Raw genomic sequence first — 18,747 nt, 5'->3', positions numbered from 1 at the left:
AGTTTATTATTATTATTATTGAAAAACGTTCTCCGTCAGTGTTTGAAGTTGAAGCACCAAATGTTCCACTAAAACTTATGCAATACTTACATTTGTGTAATATTTCAGATTACGGACATGAAAATCAGTGTTATCACGTGACCGATGTACTTATATTTATATAACATCCAACTAAAATGATCATTTATTTAAATTGATGAACATCATTATCTCTGTCCTTCGAGCAAATTCATTAAATGCCTAATTTCTTTTTTGGTTCAAATGTGTTTGAGAAAATGTTAAACTTGACGATGTGCTGGAACTTTGTTGCTTTTTTCATTCTTAATAACAAACAAACGGAAAGAAACCCAGTCCCAGAACACACCAGCAGAGAGTGAAGAAGAAGTTTTCTGTGTTTTTTTTTAACTTACCAAAGAACCTTTCTTCGGCAGCGCTGTTGCAGCTCCCCCTGTCGAACACAAACATCCGTCCGCGGCTCCGGCTCGAGGTTCGGCTTCAGCGTCTCGGTGATCCGAGGACAAGCAGCAGTGAAGGAGCTCATGATAAAACATTTTTTATTTGTATAGCACTTTTCTAAATACTCAAAGACACTTTACAAGGAGAGAAAGCAACGACGAAAACAAGGATTAAAAATAGAAACAACTTTTTTAAAAAAGAAGAAAAAAAAATACGTCAGTAGAATTGTGGGTATTTCAGTGAGCGCCGTGTTAGCAGGACGATCTAACGACATCTACCGACAATGAGGCGTTAACACTAGTGAGGCCTGGTTCTGACTGTCACTCCGACTGACACCCCGTTCACACCTGGTGTTGTTTTTTTTCTTTTTCTTTAATTCACAAATTAGGATATATTTTTAAGGACACGTTTCTGTCCTGCTGTAACGGTTAAACTCTGTAACGGTTTGACTTTGAGTCTGTTCGATGCTGGTCTCAGCGGCAGTTTGTTTCTGAAACATGTCTGACCTGCTCCTGTTGATGCAATAAACACGTGGTAATTAGCAGAATCGGGTTCAGCTCCCAGTGCATTCTGGGATATGTCAGGATCTGTAGTGTTGGCTGTGAGGCAATAATACAGGAAAAAAAAAACCCCTTCGTGTGTGGATCAGGCCTCGGCTGACCACAGGAGTTTGTGCTGATACTTCTGAGTCCAAGAGGTCATTTTACCCTGGTCCCCACCAACTAGTGACCCCTGGTGGCCGGAGTCGTCACTCCATCGCTGCAGCCACAGGTTCAGGATCAGCGTTTTCTTTGTAAAAAAACAAAATAAAAAACAAAACAAAATAAACTCTGCTCCTAAAATCTGACAGGACATCAGAGATGGAAACCAGGTGGATGAACCTCCATCTGGGCCCAGCAGATGGAGCCGGGACACGGTTGAAGAACAGAGGCTACGTTCACTCCGCAGGTCTAGTCGCTCAACAGGATTTTTTTCTTTTTTTTGCGTTCACATTACAGCACTTTAACATATATGTAGATGCTAGGAACATGTCCCTAGTGGCGCCTCCTGTGGCAGCCTGTGGTTACCATAAAGTTCCCCAATGTTAATTATTAATTATCATTATTAATTATTACACATCAGCACACGTGTATAATTTGTTGTTCAATCACAGTGTGATTTACGCCATAACAAACGACCTTTGACCTGCAGTGTGAACGTAGCCTCGTTAACACTGTCTTCACGGGACCAGACCATCGTTAACACCAGGTCTGAACAGGGACTTAAACTGTTCCTGGATCAGTGACATGTTTTTTTTCTCTGTTAGTGAAGTGGACCAGGAACTGAGCTCAACACACACACACACACACACACACACACACACATACGTACGTCCATACACACACATACTGTGCAGCATCCATGTACAGCAGTGTAACATCCACACTCCAGGCACCAGTGTCTGCTGCTGTGATCGTGTGAGTGGTGACCGGGGTCTGACGTCCACCTGGTGGACAGGAGAGGGAGAGAAGAGGGAGACACAGTGACAGTAACAGTTGTGCAGCACTCTTTTCCGAGTGCCGTCAAAGTCAAAGGTGTGTAAACTGTGAGTTTGGAACAAAAAAAAAAATTTTTTTAAAAACAAAAAAAAAAACCAAAGAGACAGAGAGGTGAAGGTTCGATTCCCAGCCAACGACAGGTCAGTGAAACTACAGTAACAACGTGCCTCCGGTCGTGAGCACGTTTCAGGAGAAGTGAGCGTCGTCAGGAGGAGGTGGTCGCACCCGCCGTGTGTCCGTGTCCGCGGCTGCTACGATGAAGACCCGTCCCGTCTCAGCAGCACAGAGACGCCCCCCCTCGCCCCCATCCTGAACCTGTCTTTATTTTTTTTTTCCTTCCTTCCCTCCATCTCTTCAATCTGATGCTGGTCACACGTGTCCGTGTCTGTGTCGTGGTCTCGCCGCAGCTCCAGGGGTCAAAAGGTTAAATACAAGATGAAAAGACGTGGTGGACCGATGGAGACGTCTCTCACTGCACCACATACACAGATGTCCAACCTGCAGCTTCATGTGGGGACGTGGTGTCAAATATAAAAAAATATTATTACAAAAAAAAAAAAAAAATTCCACCCCCCCCCACACTCACACATACACTCACACATACACACACACACATTTTCTATTGGACTTTCCAGGAACCTTTTCATCTAAAAAAAGAAATTGTTTGGACTTCTTCAAAAAGTGAACTTTGACCCCGTCAGAGCGTTCAGACTCCCTGGGACGAATGTGTAATTTAACATGGGGCAAAAGGGGAGGGCATTAATAATGGGACAGATAGATATTCTCATCACTAGAGTGGGGGGAGGGAGGGGAGGGGGGGGCAGGGTGGGGGCGGAGTTTAACTTATATCCAGTACAAGGCCGAGGTCATACATAAGGTGAAGGCAACACATTTTAACCTAACTACTCAGTAATCAATGTCAACTAGTTCAACAGTTCTCTGCCCCCTGATCCCAAACTCAACGGTCCCAGGAGGAGGGGCCGGGGCGAGGGGCGGAGTCCTCCCTCCTCCACACATCCCAAAGGAGAGGCGACCATGACGAGGGCGTGGCGTTGGCGGCGGATGTGACGTTAAGGGCTGGGTTGGTGTGAGGTGGGAGGGGCCGGGGGTCTCATTGATTGTAGAGCGAGCGCTGCTCCCACGGCATGGTCTGGATGGTGCGTGGCACGGGGGAGGGCTTGAGCGTGGGCGCGCCGTTGGGATGCAGGGCGTGGCCGATGGGGTTGATGGTGGTGAGGGGCCGCTGGGGGGCCAGAGAGAAAGCTTCCTGATGCTTCGGCTGTTGGGGAGGAGGTGGGTGTGAGGGTGTGGGGGAGGCGGGGGGAGGAAACAGGGGAGAGAGAGAAAAAAGAGAGAGTCAGAGGAGCCGGTCATTACAGGAAGTGACATGAAAGAAGCCGCGATGAACGTTTATAAAGAGGTTACATTTATAAAAGTTATAAATGAAAAAAAAAAGTTTTAGTTTAAAAAATGTTCAGAAAATAAACAGTGAAGTGGAGACAAAACAAAAATCTGAACATGAACTCATCATCATCATCATCATCATGATTGATGGTCATGACAAGTGTTTCTAATAAAGTATCTGTTTATGGGTCAGTTTATGTCTGATCCATAAATTTACCTTCAACGTCAATAATGGAAATTCATTAATAAAACGGTTGAAGATGTGATTTGAATTTGAATTGTTTCTCTGACAGTAATTTTGTCACTTTGTCTAAAATGTTGGTCTTATATTTTTAGATTATTTGCATCTTATCTGTCTGTATATGTGTTTGTTTATTTACTGTAAATATTCTGACTCTAATGTGTTTGCTTTTCAACAGATATATAATATATACACATAAATATACATATATACACACATATACTGTACATATATGTATGTATGTGTGCATGTCTATATATATTTACATATATGTATGGATATATGTAAATATAATTCTCAGTGCGATAAGAATGGGATCAGGTGAGTCACACATCAATCATGAATATTGAAACACACACACACACACTTCACGGTGACATCATCGATCAACACGTATTGAGTGAACGTGTAAAAACAAAGACTGTTGACAAACAGCGTCAGGATGAAACGGAGAAGCTCAGGTTTCAGAGTGGACACAGAGATGTTCCACAGCAGCTGAGGGGACGGTCAGTGACAGAGAGACGTAAAGCCAGGTCTACAGACAGCACTACAGCAGGGTCCTGGTTAGTAGAGTCAGACAGCGTCCTCCCGCCAGAGTCCATCAAGAGACAAGAGACCAAACCAAGACTAGAGTCTGTTGTCTTTGTTTCTGCCAACAGTCGTCACGGAGACTGCACCTTCGTCTGCACCTTCGTCTGCTCTAAACTAGTTTTCCTGGAGTCGGGCTAACGTCAAGGTTCTCTAGACCCTAAAACAGGGAGTAAAACTGAAAAAAAAAACCCTACCGTCCTGCAGTACCTCTGTGGATCCACTAGAGCAAGGGTGTCAAACTCAATATCACAGTGGGCAGAAATTAAAAACTGGGACAAAGACGTGGGCCAAATTTGAGTACGTTTGACACCTGTGCTTTAGAGGCCATCAAACAAGAACATGATGAAGATCAAGGCCTTACTGTTTAGCGTGTAAATTTGTAATTTAACCATTAGATGTCACTGTATACCACTAATTTGACCTTTAGTAATATAGATAGGTCAGAGAACACTCAGCAGCCGTACTTTGCTTTCTGTTTCTGGTCAATAAAACCCTGCACTGTGACTGTGGAAGAACTAAAGACAACAGACCAAATCTGAAGAAGTTAGTCATCAGAAAGAGATCATTACACAATATGTCCACTAGGGCTCTCCACAGGGACAGAGACCTAGTGGACACACTGCTCATGGGAAGGTTAGAGCCTCTGTCCTGGTGTTAGTAGGGCAGACAGGGAGAAGGCAGCGAGCCAGCAGAGGGTGGAGGGCGGGGTGTGTGGCGGTTCTCTCTCCTACCATGGAGTTGACGCTCAGCCTAGTGTATCCCGAGCTCATCTCCTTTACCTCAGGCACCAGGGGCTGGAGCAGAGAGTAGGAGGATGACGGGGCGGCGCTGGAGGAGGACACGTGCTTGTTGGAGGAGGAGCTCCTCATGCTCTGCTGGCTACTCTGGGAAGACACAGAGCTGGGTCGGACCTGCCGGGACACACACACAAAATGACCCTGAAGAGATTAATTCAGTATCTCCCTTTAATCACTGTAAAATATATTTAAAAATATATACATTTGAATAAATAAATATTGATCCACCTATGGTTAAATCTTGATTTATCTGTAAATATAAACCCATCATTATGTGTCTGTGTTCGTCCCACTGTGATATAAACAAAAGCAGTAACCTGGAAGTGTCACTAGAGGGAGCCAGCACTCCTGAACAGCAACAGATAGTGGATTGAAATATCTCTCTCTCCATTCTCTGTGACTACTGACTGAACTCCTGAGACGGTAAATGACGTCACACTTTCAGCCCCTCCCCACACTCCTCACCTGGTGGGGGTCAGGCACCTGCTGGCTGCCCACGTTGCTGCCTTGACCTCCCTGAGACATGGGTGACACACAGTGGGAGGGCAGCGCCTCCTGCTGACCGTGTCCTCCGTGCTGCTGTTGCATCATGGAGTTAGCGTTGTTCTGCTGCTGCTGTCGCTGCTGCTGACGACGGGCGTTACTGGAGAAATTGGACCGACGGCTGCCAGACTGGACGGTAGAAAAGACAGGAGAAAACGGTGGTGACTTCAAGATCTGATTGGCCGTTGCTCAGTGACAGTAATTCTTGAAGCACATCAGATTCCAAACAGAGGAGATGTTGACGGATGGATGTGATGACCTGCTGTTTTCCTCCATCATTGATCCTTGGCTGTCAAACAGTCAAACTGTCTTTGAATCTCTCAATGTGACAGGATGAAGTGATCGATTCAAAATAAACATACACACACACAAATACACTCACATATTTGACTAAAGGACCTTCTAGAATAACTATACTTTCAAACATATCCATAACCTGGACGTTCACAGATATTCAGTCTTTTTCTCCAACTGTTTTACTCTGAACTTGAACTTTTTACTTCAAATTTAAGATTAATACTCAGAAACACTTGGCGTAACTGTATTATCCAGACCAGAAGTTATTCTTTTCTAGTAGTTCGACTTGAGCTGCTTGTATATAAAAAATACCGCACATCATCTACGGCCACAAGAGGGCACTGTATACACTTGTGACAACCGAACAACTGCTACTGTTCTGATGGAAATGACACAGAAAACCACAAAGACTTCATTAAAGAAACCAAGATTAAATATGACCAGAAAGAAAAAGATTGAGATTAAAGAGAGTTCAGCCAAAAAAAAAAGAAAAAAGCAAAAGGATCAGAGTAGAAACAAACGGACTAAGTGGAACTGATGCTGACGGTGGGTCTGACCACAGCCCCACAAACGAGGAGACGGAGCTGTCATAGAAGCGACTGCGATGATGATTTAGTTCAGAGATGAAGAGTACTTTCATCCATAGTTGGAGGAATTATTTAGAAGCGACTGCGAAGATGATTTAGTTCAGAGATGAAGAGTACGATCTGAAAATTTTACATTGAATTCTGTGACAAATTCCGGGTCCACAGCAGAACTGTGGTCGAGGTCTCGGACTTTGGAGCATCATTTTTCTACAACAAACTCTGCTGAGACTCCCTTTGGAGCATCATTTATTCTTTTCTACAACAAACTCTGCTGAGACTCACTCTTCGTCCAACCCCAATTCAATAATAATTCAGCAATGTTCATGCGCTCCCAATTTTTTTTTTTTACTTTTGTACACCATATTCAGTACCATTATTAATAAGCTGATGCTTTATTTTATAGGATATTTTATTTATCAAAAAAAAGCTTGACTTAGACCATGACTGTTTATATGGGCATGAAACTAAATAAATAATATTCAGAAGAATAATCTGGCGCTCTTTTGAATTACTTGTGTATTTCTACTTAATACTGAACCGATAATGAAATATTTCGATCAATAGCGAATCAATTCGATAGCGAATCGTGGCCTAAAGAATCGAAACCAAATCATGAGATTTTTAACACCCAGATATAGAATGAGTTCTTTACTTCTGTGCAAATTAAAAAAAAAAAGTCACCTTTCACCACTGCAGGCTTCACCTCACATCTCAACACCAACTACAGCAACAAACCCTGGTTCACTTCCTCTAGGTAAAACCACAATAACCAGTTAATAACTAGCACTAAGGCTGATGGGCCCAAGTACAGAGAGAAACCAAAACTGAAATACAAATGATGAACCTTTTTTATCAAAAATATATTATTAGTTGTTGAATTATTATTGATTAACTGAACAGTCACGCCCTGAGCAGGACAACGACAGGAACCTGCTCCAAAATTATCAGAGTCTTAAAACAAAAAACAACAACAACAACAACTGCAGATTCTGACTCTTCCTGTGGCTTCATCTAAACTGCCCCACACACACACACACAACACGCACAAGATACACACATCCACACACACATCATGCTCACACCAACCTGGTTTTTGGCCGCGGCGCTGCAGCGGTGCTGGGCCAGGTCCAGCATGGTTCTGTAGCTCTTAAAGCAGGACGGGCAGTTGAAGCGGTTCTTATGAACCCAACCACAGCGCGCGCACACACACACAGGCACACACACAAACACAAATAAGACACAAACACACATAATTGGATTACTACACTTGAGAGGACAATGAACTGAATTGTTTTTTTTTTTATTTGTATGCTACATTTAACCTTGACCCTTGACCTGGACTACACCTGACCTGGACTGACCTCGGACCGATGTCACGACTAATGTAATCTGCCAGGACCTGTAACCGCAGGTGCATAAATGTAACGCACTTCTCTGTGATTCAGACGTGGTCATGTGATCCGTTGTCCACACAAACACAACCTGAGGACAGTTGTTTCTTCTACGTCCGCGGCCCCTGGAACAGTTTCTATTTACATGAAGTCAGATTATTCTGCCTCACTGTAACTGAGCTCCACAGAACTCCCTCTCTCCACACACACGTTTAATATTGACGTCGACTTCACCAAAAACGAAGAGATGTTTTCACACCACACAAACGTCACTTCATCAACGCAAAGTTTTTTTTTCCTTCAGTTTGAGAACCTGAGGTCAAAGATTAGTGTTTCATTGATATTATATTTATCCAACAATAGGATGAAAATTAAAAAGTTGTGAATTTTCAGCTTGTTTTTAGATGACCCCTCTTAATAAACCCCCACGGTTAAAATGGTACGAAGGAGAAATGACTTTCTTATTTCTAGGACATGTCACATTATAACATTTAACACCAGAAAAACATTAACCAGACTCTGTTGGTGCCTGGTAACAGGTTATTCTAACTACAGTTGACGGACACTTTAGTTCCTTTTTAATGTAACAGAATAACAAGAGGAGTCTTTGATGCTTTAAAGTTCAGCAGCAGCTACAGCTGTGACCACAGACCGAGCTAAGATGAACCCAACCAACTGACACGGCTGAGGTGACAGAAAAGGACAACGGAAAAATATGAAGGTAAATACTCTGCATTGAAAAGGTAGAAATGTTGAAAAGAAGAAAACTGAAAGAAAGTGTGAGCTGCAACAAAAGTGAAATTAAATTCAGTCAAGGACAAAGACTGTGGAGCAGGAACTGTTGACACCCAGAACAAGATGAACCAGAAGACACAGGCTGAGGGACATTAACAGGCAGCTCATAAACCTGTGTCTACGACTGAATGACGACATCGCTATAAATTTAGAGAAAGAACAGATCTCCGACAAAATAAGGTAAAAGAAAAAAATTTAAGGAGAAAAAAAACCTTCAGCGTGAAACAGAGAACGCACAACTCCATTAGCTGCACATGCTAACTCAAAACAAACAATAGCTGCTGCGCTGAAACAAGACTAAGGACGAAATATCATCGATGTTGAACCCACGGTACATCCTGTAGTTCAGAGACTAGTCACTAGTTGGTGAGAACATGAGTCAGCTGTAAGAACAGTATCAGGACTGACCTGTTTAAAAACATTCACAATCACAGCAGCGTCTGTGACACATCGCCCACAGGCAGGGAATCTGGATTTTTCTCATATGAAAAGAAAAGCTCAAATTCAGGAATCAGTGAGGCTGAAAGAATCATTGCCAACATAAAACGTTGACGTCTCAGCTGAAGAAAGGCAACAAATCTATCTCTGTGTCTCCTTTAGGCAACAACAAAACAAAAGAAACACAGTCTACTCCACCAAAAAAAACAAACAGAAGAGTTACTTCCAGCACAGCACTGAACACTTTGACTTCCACTGGGCCCAAAAGAACTGAAGGTCAGTAAAGTAAGTAAAAAACGGAGTTGTTTTTTTGTCCTTTTCCCTGACAATAAGAGAATCACACCTCTGAATATGAGAACGTAAAATCCATCAAAGCTTAATATCACTGTGTGCTGCTGTTCATCAACAACAACACTGTGAAAAACTGAATCATTTACAAATGTGGAGAACATAAACACAAACATTTCACCGGACAGAAGTGAAAAGGGATAAAAAAACAAAAACAGAACCTTCTCAGATCCCAAAGGAGAAGAATGTAGAAGGTCTCAGTCTTACTCCTCTACAGTACAGGTCAATATGAGAACTGTAGAAGTACTTTTTTATTACAAAAATAATTATTTGGTTCTGGAAGGATTAGGTTAAGGCTGCAGGTAGAGGTCGTGGATGAGCTGCTCATCTCCTCTGATAAAAGTTTATTTAGAAAATATGAAAACACTGCATTTTCATTACAAATAAAACAACAACAACAACACTGCCACAAACCATCAGTTATCCCTCAGTTCTGGTGTCAGTGCACTCTTTCACACACACTCACCTGGTTGGACGCAGCCGCGCTGCAGCGATGCTGAGCTAGCTCCAGCATTGTCCTGTAGCTCTTACAACAGGAGGGACAGTCGAAGCGATTGGGCCCGTCGTCGTGGATCCTCTGGTGGTTACGGAGGTACCTGGCTAGCCGGAAGGCCTTCCCGCAAAGGTCGCACATGTAGCGCTTCTGACCGTGGATTCGCATATGGTTTCGCAGGGACATGTAGTTAGTGTAGGGCTTGCTGCAGAAGTCACATCTGAGAGAGAAGAATGAAAAGGTTCAGGGGAATCCTGCTGACCTCAGCAGTGAAGCTCTGCTTCAATGCAAATATTACACCTTGAGCATCACATTTTTACAGCACCACAGGAAGTTTTAAGACATAATATTGACTCAAGTTGTGGGTTTAAATTAACAGATAATTTAGTCACAAATCTTTTAACAGAATCCTTGGTGGCTGCAACTTTAATCTCAGGTTTTGATTCATAAAAAAAGTCACAATTAAATCTACTCTGTCTTTGCCTGTAAAAAAAAAAATAGAATGACTAAAACTGCGGCTTCTCTGTTGATTGTATTTTTTTAAAGTGTACCAGGATTTTAATAGGACACTGTTGTCTACATTTGGTAAAAAATGAGCAGTTTCGTATTGTTTACTGTTAAACTACGACTCGGGGACATACTTGAAATCTCCTGTCCTGTGGGTGAGCTTGTGGTTGAGCAGGGAGCTGGCATGCTTGTAGGCACACGTGCAGAGGTCACAGACGTACGGCCTCTCGTCCGAGTCCTCCAGGTCATCTGTCGAGTGCGTCGTCGCAGACGAGCCGGTCCCTGGTGCTCGGGAGTCCATGGAGAGGCTGGAGCTGGACAGTGACGTTGAGGAAAGACTGGAGCTGGTGAGGGCGGCTGACGACGAAGGGAGCTGATCGCACCAGTTTATGGTCGAACTTGGCTGCAGAAGAAGAGGGTTACTTTAAAACTGGGTAAAATAACAACAGGTGACTCATGAAACAGCTGCCAGCATTTTAGCACCTCTGACGATTTGCATGCGTTTTCTGTTAACACAAAATGTTAAGCTATTGGACAGACATAAAAGCCGCACTAATTATGTTTGTTTTGCTGAATGGTGCTTAGTATAAACATTTACACATATATTAAGCCCTAACGGCAGAATCTAAACTATTTGTACAATAACAAACCATTCCTACAAGCACTTTTTCATTAGTTATTCTAAAGATTACAAAGGGGAGGTTCATTTAATTAAGTGCCAAAAGTCAGAACACAACTTATTAAACAAGAACAGAACTTTACTCGGTAAGTTTTCTAATGTGAGAGTGATAAAATTAATATTTAAAGCAAATGTGTCTAATGGTGTATTTTCTGAATATTTTTTCTCCAGCGGAAGAGAAAAATTAAACGAGTCTAGAGAAATGTCATCTGTCCTTCAGAGTAGTTCCCAGGGAAGTTCCTTTGACCGCGGCGACTCAACACTGACATTTAAACTGAAGCACGAATTACAGTGGAGAGAATTTCCGTGGCATGTTGTGCAGCTCGTTTTAAAACACAGAAGTGGTTAAAAAGGTAGACTGCTGCGTGGGTTTGTGCGTGTGTGTGCACTGCACAGATGAGCGCGGGCATGAATGAAGCGCACAGTCTGGCATCACAAAGAGCTCTTTCAAACTCCTCCGCGGGGCGTCTTCCGCTGCCGTTTCCTGTGGGACAGCCTGCTCCTGTTTACTTTGAGCTGTTCGCTAACAATATAACAGGCCCCGCGAGTGAACCGGGACACAAACATGCATGAATAAAGCAGGACCGGTCGCTCTGGCGGCGCGGGAGGTGATCCCACCGCTGCGCAGCTTACGGTTCAAATGTTACCAAACCGTGCTGTATAAACAGCGATGCTGTGTTTGTGTCCAGCTCTGCTGTGAGCTAGCCGTACGCAGCCAGATATATGCTGTTAGCATGAGCTCCGTGCATGTTTTGCTGCATAAAAACGAGCCAACGAACGTATGCGTTGTGCATTTACACGAGTGCATCTATTGTGCAATGAGAACCAAGTTTATACAACGTAATGTATTGTTGATATGGTGCTCATACCTGCCACTTAGCCCCATATGCTAACAGGCTAAAGAGCAACTAGGCCATGATGAGCCGTACAACATGACGGTGGCGGCGTATGAAAGAACTGTAGCGGGTTCTGTAAACCGGAGTGTTGCTTGAGTCTCTAGTGAAGTGTTTTATTTTCCTTAAACCCCTTATTCGGTGAGATTAAAATGACGTGAGCCGTGTGTGAGTTGCTCCCGCTAACTAGCGGTGGTGCAGCAGCCTTTCTTACTCCGGAGTCGTTTGGATCCTTTTTCCAGAACAATTGAGAGCAGTGACCGAAGGACTCTGTCGATGTCACATAGTTCACTCCGTTCCGATCCGGAAAGTCTCCATGTGTGCTGCCGGTGTTGGTTCTGGCGTACATCGTCGCTTTGCAGGTTCTTAGACAGTTTTTTTCAGGTTGTAAAGAAATTGGGCCGCTTTGTGGGATCTTCTTCCGAAGAGAAAAACACTTCTTCTGCGAAATGAGTATTTTGGTGGGAGACATATTGAAGCGGACACATCCTTACTGCCACCTGTCGGACCGGAGAGTAACAACTTTTACTGAACACTAGACTTTCCCCATTCTCTCTGTGTATATTCTTAAACATCCCGCCATTATAAACTATATTTATTAACGTAAACACACTAACATCAGGAGAGCTTGAGTTTGGACATGACTTTACTTCAAGAGTATGACAGCATTTATTAGGTATTTAATAAATCAAAAACAAAAAATCCAGGTATTTATTAGGTATTAATAGGTATTAATAAATCAAAAACAAAAAATCCAGGTAACCATTTTTACCATGTAAACTGTAGTAAAAGGAATAGAAACGTGAATTAATTAAACCAAGACAAAGTTAATTTAATACATCACCACTGCTGTATTTCATCATGCAGTACATAAGACACATAAGTGGACAAACAGGTTGAAACACAGAGTAATGTTTTATTCTCATTACCAAGGTAAATGCTTTGACACTTTCAGTGTGCTATACCGTGATTATTATAATCTACAACACGCAGTTCGTTCGTTATGTGTCCGATCTCTCGTGGAGACTTTACAATAAGCTGAAACACTGACACAGAACATCAGCAGCTACTGTTGAGGTGGACGTTTTAATATCTCCACAGATTATGAGTTCTTTCTCGCAGCAATAATGACACCAACATTTACATGTTTTAACAACAATAATCTAATGTTCCAAAGTGCTGCAGCCAATGACAACGTATTTAAAGATGTTTTACATTCGTTTTTTATGAACATGAAGGTCATTAGTTCTCCGTTCTCCATTGTTGTAACCAGTAGAACAGTTTGTCGTCATTTCTGGGAACTGTTTTAATAACGTCCCCTCAGCAACTTTAACGCTGAATAAATATCACACACCCTGACTCCTTATTTCAAAATAGTGCAAAGAACATTTCTTCATAAGTGGCGTTTTAACAGTGTATTCACTTTTATAAACATTGACTGGAAAAATTGTTGTTGTTATCATTTGATGATGAAGTGTTGACAACTCTTCAACATCACGTGAACAACTTTGGCAACAAACAGTGGCGAATATATGATTAATACTCGGATGGGTTTTGGCACCGTTCCCACGAGACCCTCCTGGACCGACAAAGTTCACTTCACCTCCACTAGGGGGCCGCTACAGCAATATTCACCACAATCATTTGGCAGAATGCGTTACACATGCAACCTTGGAAGGGGGGCAGGGTGGAATCGAACCTACAACCTATCTGTTTCCTACTGGATTGAGAAATCGTCCGTAAATGAGAGGAAATAAAATGGGCTGTGAGTTCTTTTCCTGCTTCCCGACGTTCCCACTTTGGTTTGGGATCAGCTCACGTGACATATTTATTGAAACCCAACCTCAAGCAGTGTTGGTCTGATACTCGGTATTGTGCGAATATACAAATGGAAATAAAAACCTGTACTGAAGTCTGTGTTTTCATCCTGCCGCTGACTGATCTGTGTTACAATCATCCTTCGTGTACAGTCGTCAGTCACAGGTGGCAGAGTTCACCATCATCAGCTCTGTGGGTCTCCGCTTACAGCAACAGCGCCACCACAGATCAATGAAACACATAAATAAGATTGTCCACAAACAAATCACTGCTGTGATGGTGAAGATGTACAACACACACGTGTGTGTGTGTGTGTGTGTGTGTGTGTGTGTGTGTGTGTGTAGGTGGACATTTAACACTTAATCTCCAGGATAGAAGGGTTGTGGTCCAGGATGGCCAGAATGATTTTGTCCATGTACTGACGCAGACGCAGGTTGATCTCCTCCTGCTCCTTCAAAGCGTCCACCAGCTGACGAAGAAATGACAAAAAAAATGTGTTTAAATATGGCAGCAAAAAACAAACAAAAACAACAACAAAGTCAACGTGACCGACCTCGTCTCTGGAGGCGTTGTCGATCTCAGCAGCCAGACACTGGGCCTTGGTCTGACAGGAGAAGAGGTTTTTGGCCTCGTACAGACTCAGACTGAGGATCTGAGCGTTCAGGTCGTCGTTCTGGTCTCGCAGCTTGTAGTTCTCCTGTGGAGGTCAAACACAGCCCACTTCCTGTCAAACCCTTCAGAGAGAACATGCTCAGTTTGATGGACTCTATACAATACGCAACATCTAGAAGAACCTGCCGGTAAATCAGCAGGTTTAGGACGAACCTGGCTCGACTGGACATGAGGACTAACAGCATTTAACAGTTTGTTCGTGTGAGTATATAGTGTATATTGACATATAAATAGCAGCAGAGAGAAATATGTGCAGAGTATTACATTACTGAAAGCACTAAAACATTGATTTTACTCTGTGCGTGTGTGTGTGTGTGTGTGTACCTGTTTCAGTCTTTTCACTTCCAGCTCCATCTCACTCTCCCTGGTCTTGGCGTTCAACTCTGACAGACCTTTTCCTTTGCCAGGATTCTCCATCTCCAGCTTGTACACCTGCAGATACTCCACCTCCCTCCGCAGGTCGTCGATCAGCTGAACCACAGGGAGAGACGCCTGTGAGTCTCAAACACCTGAACTGACCTAAACTGACCTTTGACCCCCGGGTGTTCCTCTGTGAGCAGGGAGCTCCGTACCTCCTGCATGGACTCCTTCTCCTTCTGGAACTCGTGGCGGTTGTGCCACAGTTTGTCCAGGATGGTTCTGTAGAGGTCCATCTCGTCCTTCAGTCTCATATTGGTGTCCTCCAGCTTATCAGTCATCCTCTGCTTCTCCTGCACAGAACCATGTGATTAAAAAAAAAAGTGGCCACAATCCTCGACCTCGTAGTTTGCAAGATCAGACATCAGTGATTACCCCCCCACCCCCTGACCCCTCCATCCCTCACCTGGTCCAGTTTCTCTGTCTGAGACTTGAGTCTGCACACGTTTAACTTCATCTCCCCATTTTCATCCTCCAACTGCTGGACCCTGTCATACAAAAAAAATATTGTTATTAAATTAAAAAATAAAGACTGATGTTCAGTAAAATTTTATTTTAAATTTCACCTCCATCATTGTCTCCGTGCTGGATGACTGATGGTGTTACCTGTTATGGAGCATGTCAAACTTCTGGTTCTTGTCCTTCTTCATCTTGCTGTAAACTTCCCGGTGCCTCCTGGTCTCATCCTCCAGACTCTGGTCTGCCCTCGTCTCGGCGTCTCTCATCTGCTCCTCCAGCTCATGGACCCTGGACAGGAAATGACAGGACAGTAGGTACCAGTACTTTATGTTTAAATTAGGATAAAATAACAAAAACCTACATATTTTTACATGGTATGAATTTAAATCACAGTGGTGAATATTGCTATAGCGACCCCTGGTGGCGTTTGGTGTGTGTTTATGTACCTGTGAAACAGTTGAGTGTTTTCCTGCTTGAGTTTGGACTTCAGGTCATTGTTGGCCAGACTGTCACTTTCCAGTTCTGTCACCTTCTTCTCCAAATAACTGACCTGAGGAAAATGTCAAAGTTTTTAATTCACTTTTTGAATTCAACTTTTTTTTTCACATTTACTTCTGACATTGGACCCCAAACCTTTTTTTTCCCTCTTCGAACAAAAAAAAAATAGTGCAATTTTCCCCATGTAAGAAAAAATATATTGATAATTAAATGTATTTGTCTTCCTATGCACCACCTAGGTGAACCTGCCCCACATTTTGGGAACCCCCGTCATATGACATCTCTATGCTACAGCTCTCGGCCTCGGTGTCTGTGGTCGTCAGGCTGCGTTTGTGTCAGTGTTTGTACTTTTTCAGTGATGTCCAGGTCACAGGAGTCGATGCTGTCTGTGAACAGGTCCTCGGTGCTGCTGGCCTGACTGGAGCCAAACACACTGTGGTTGGCATGGAACAGCTGACTGTAGGGAGGAGACGACAGCAGGGGGCGCTGTGATTACGCATGAAGACAAAGCTTAAAATACAGCACATGTAGAATAATAATAAAATAATTTTAATTCACCCACCGTCCAAATGCAGTGCTGGAAATTTTTCTGTTTGGGCTGGAAGAAGAAAAAGAAGGAGAAGAAAAGTCAAAAACTCTGTGTAGACAGGACTGCTGTGGTGTGAGTGAGTGTGTGTGTTTGTACCTGTTGGCCTTGAGGTCGTGAGCTGTTTTCTGGTTTGTGTGTGTGTGAGTGTGTTTGTACCTGTTGGCCTTGAGGTTGCGCAGTCGAGCCTCCAGGTCATTGAGCAGGTTGACTTTCTTACAGCACTGAGAACAGTAGATATCCAGCAGCTCACTGTAGTACAGCTGCTGCATCTTCTGAGGAGTCTGTCCCGCACTGCAAGGACAAAGAACTATTTATTACAATAGCAAAGTAACTATATTTTTTACCAGGGAATGTCCTATATTAATTATTTTGTCGATATCCAATTTACTGATATACACCCCCCCACCCCAGTGCAATACTATTAAGGGCCTGGTAATATTTATTTATTTATCTGTACAAACCACTGTATGAGTTGCTGGCACCAGCATTGTCCATACAATCTCCTGATGAGTAAAATAGATTAATTAAATGAGTTGCAATGCTGCCATCTAGTGGCTCTCACCTTCATACACATATACATATACAGTATATACTTCATATTTCTTACACAAAACCATTTTTTAGGTCACACATTGTTGGCCAAATACAGCCATTACATGATCAGGTTTTCATTATTGGAGAAAAAACCCAAAAATGATTCTTACAGAAACTGCATTACATAATTATGCTAATATCAGGTAATCTCTGTCAGCCAAAATTACCAGACTTCCTTAATTTTTACCCTTTTTCCCAGACTTAAACCAAACCCATAAAGCTGGTGGAAACACAGAGCAGAAAAGGAGGAGTTTTTTTTCTGTACAGCTGTGTTACCAACAGAAAAGTGCTGACCTGCAGGGAAGTGAGGATCCCAGGTCTGAGAATCCATTTGTTTGGTTGTCCTCTTCAGGACAAGGGCTGCTGGAAATGAACTCCACGTCCTCACCTTCACCGTAGTCCTCAAACTGCTCCTCCCCAGAGATGACGGAGGCAGATGCTGAACCAGCAGGGTGGCTACAGCGGACACAAACAACAACATCACAGTAAATAAAGGACAGAGGACGGAGACGCTGACTGGACGGTTGTTAAAAACCGCCATCTCCATGGAAACACGTGACTCACCTGCTTTTTCTTTTGGGGTTTAAGGAATCAGAGCAGTTGATGTTTTCACTGCTGCTGTCCATGTCACACTCCCCGTCTGTACCACAGCCCTCGCTGCACGTGTTGCATTCTGGGTAAGGCCGGGTGCACATGATAATAGGGGTGCGGAGCCTGGACTCACCATTCTATAAAAAAAAAAAAAAATAGAATAAATGATGGATATACAGTTGATTGAGTCAATGTATTTGTGTTCCAGTGAGATACAGAAAAAAGTCAATTTAAGGAGTGTTGAATAATCTCTATTAATCATGATTAAAGCTCCCTGTGAATAATCTGGTTATAAACTAATTATTTGAAATTCCTAATACTTCTTTTTTAAAATATGTTTCTGTGATTTCACCTGATAGACGTAACCGTTGTCAGTGACAGAGGGATGGTCGGACGCCACGCTGCGAGGAGTCACCGTCATCTTCATTATCTCCTCACAGCCTGAGACGCAGAAGAAGAAGAAGAAGAAGAAGAAGAGGAGAAAGAGGAGGAGGAAGAGGAGAGAACATTTTATTTTTCAGACTGCTGCTTGTTGTAGACCAGACCAGACAGGGTTGTGTCTCTGCAGCCTGGAGTCCATTACACTACAAACCCACAGCTGTGATTTAAAAGTAAAGCAGTTATTTTTAACATCATCAGCATTTACATGAAGTACCAGAGTACAAGCAGCAGAGAAGGGAGAGAAACTGAGTCAGCTGGACTTTGTGTTTCTCTTTGTTGTGTTTCTGTGTTTAGATGAAGTCAAACTCCTCCTCCTCCTCTTCTTCTTCTTCTTCTTCCTCCTTTTCTTACCTTTAATAGCAAACACTCCATGGCAGAATTCTTTGAAATTGATTTTTCCATCACCATTAGGATCCAGATGCCTGATCAGCGCCTTCACCTGCAGAAGGAAAGAAAATTATATTTTAGTGGAGACTAAAGACATTAACAAAAATGAATATTAAGAAAACAATCAAATGAGGCCAATGCCTCCCCCGCTCCCCATTTTGGTGGCGGAAAACAATTGATCAGCTAGCACAATTTAGGCCAGACAAAAAATAAACACACAAATATCTGAAAAAATGCTATGAATACGCTACAATAAAACCTGTATTTACTGCATTACACACCC

General features: G+C 43.0%; 2 protein-coding genes across 3 annotated transcripts; both read right to left on the bottom strand.

The window, feature by feature from the left end:
• Nucleotides 1–537: 537 nt before the first annotated feature.
• LOC103393573 (zinc finger protein 271-like) lies at nt 538–12,495 on the bottom strand. Of its 2 annotated transcripts, none has more exons than XM_025064473.1 (6): nt 12,213–12,495; nt 10,561–10,829; nt 9,893–10,139; nt 5,493–5,699; nt 4,962–5,168; nt 538–3,273 (listed from the first exon to the last, which is right to left on the bottom strand). In XM_025064473.1, exons 1-6 carry the CDS (start codon nt 12,468–12,470, stop codon nt 3,106–3,108), a joined length of 1,356 nt encoding a protein of 451 aa, XP_024920241.1. In that variant the 5' UTR covers nt 12,471–12,495; the 3' UTR covers nt 538–3,105. The 2 variants fall into 2 exon arrangements, with proteins under 2 accessions (XP_024920241.1, XP_008328795.1); XM_008330573.3 differs by having other exon boundaries at nt 4,962–5,141.
• A 771-nt stretch (nt 12,496–13,266) lies between these two features.
• rab11fip4a (RAB11 family interacting protein 4 (class II) a) lies at nt 13,267–18,659 on the bottom strand. Its single transcript, XM_025064466.1, has 14 exons — nt 18,429–18,659; nt 17,989–18,077; nt 17,610–17,773; nt 17,340–17,501; nt 16,608–16,742; nt 16,425–16,460; nt 16,211–16,319; nt 15,811–15,914; nt 15,512–15,652; nt 15,312–15,393; nt 15,061–15,198; nt 14,813–14,959; nt 14,370–14,513; nt 13,267–14,285 (listed from the first exon to the last, which is right to left on the bottom strand). Exons 2-14 carry the CDS (start codon nt 18,061–18,063, stop codon nt 14,169–14,171), a joined length of 1,554 nt encoding a protein of 517 aa, XP_024920234.1. The 5' UTR covers nt 18,064–18,077; nt 18,429–18,659; the 3' UTR covers nt 13,267–14,168.
• Nucleotides 18,660–18,747: the final 88 nt, after the last annotated feature.

This window comes from Cynoglossus semilaevis, chromosome 17 (genome assembly GCF_000523025.1).
Source record: "Cynoglossus semilaevis isolate Cse_v1.0 chromosome 17, Cse_v1.0, whole genome shotgun sequence".
NCBI classification, from domain to species: domain Eukaryota; kingdom Metazoa; phylum Chordata; class Actinopteri; order Pleuronectiformes; family Cynoglossidae; genus Cynoglossus; species Cynoglossus semilaevis.
The sequence above is the reverse complement of the archived record's forward strand: the minus strand, read 5'-3'. Positions and strand labels throughout refer to the sequence as shown.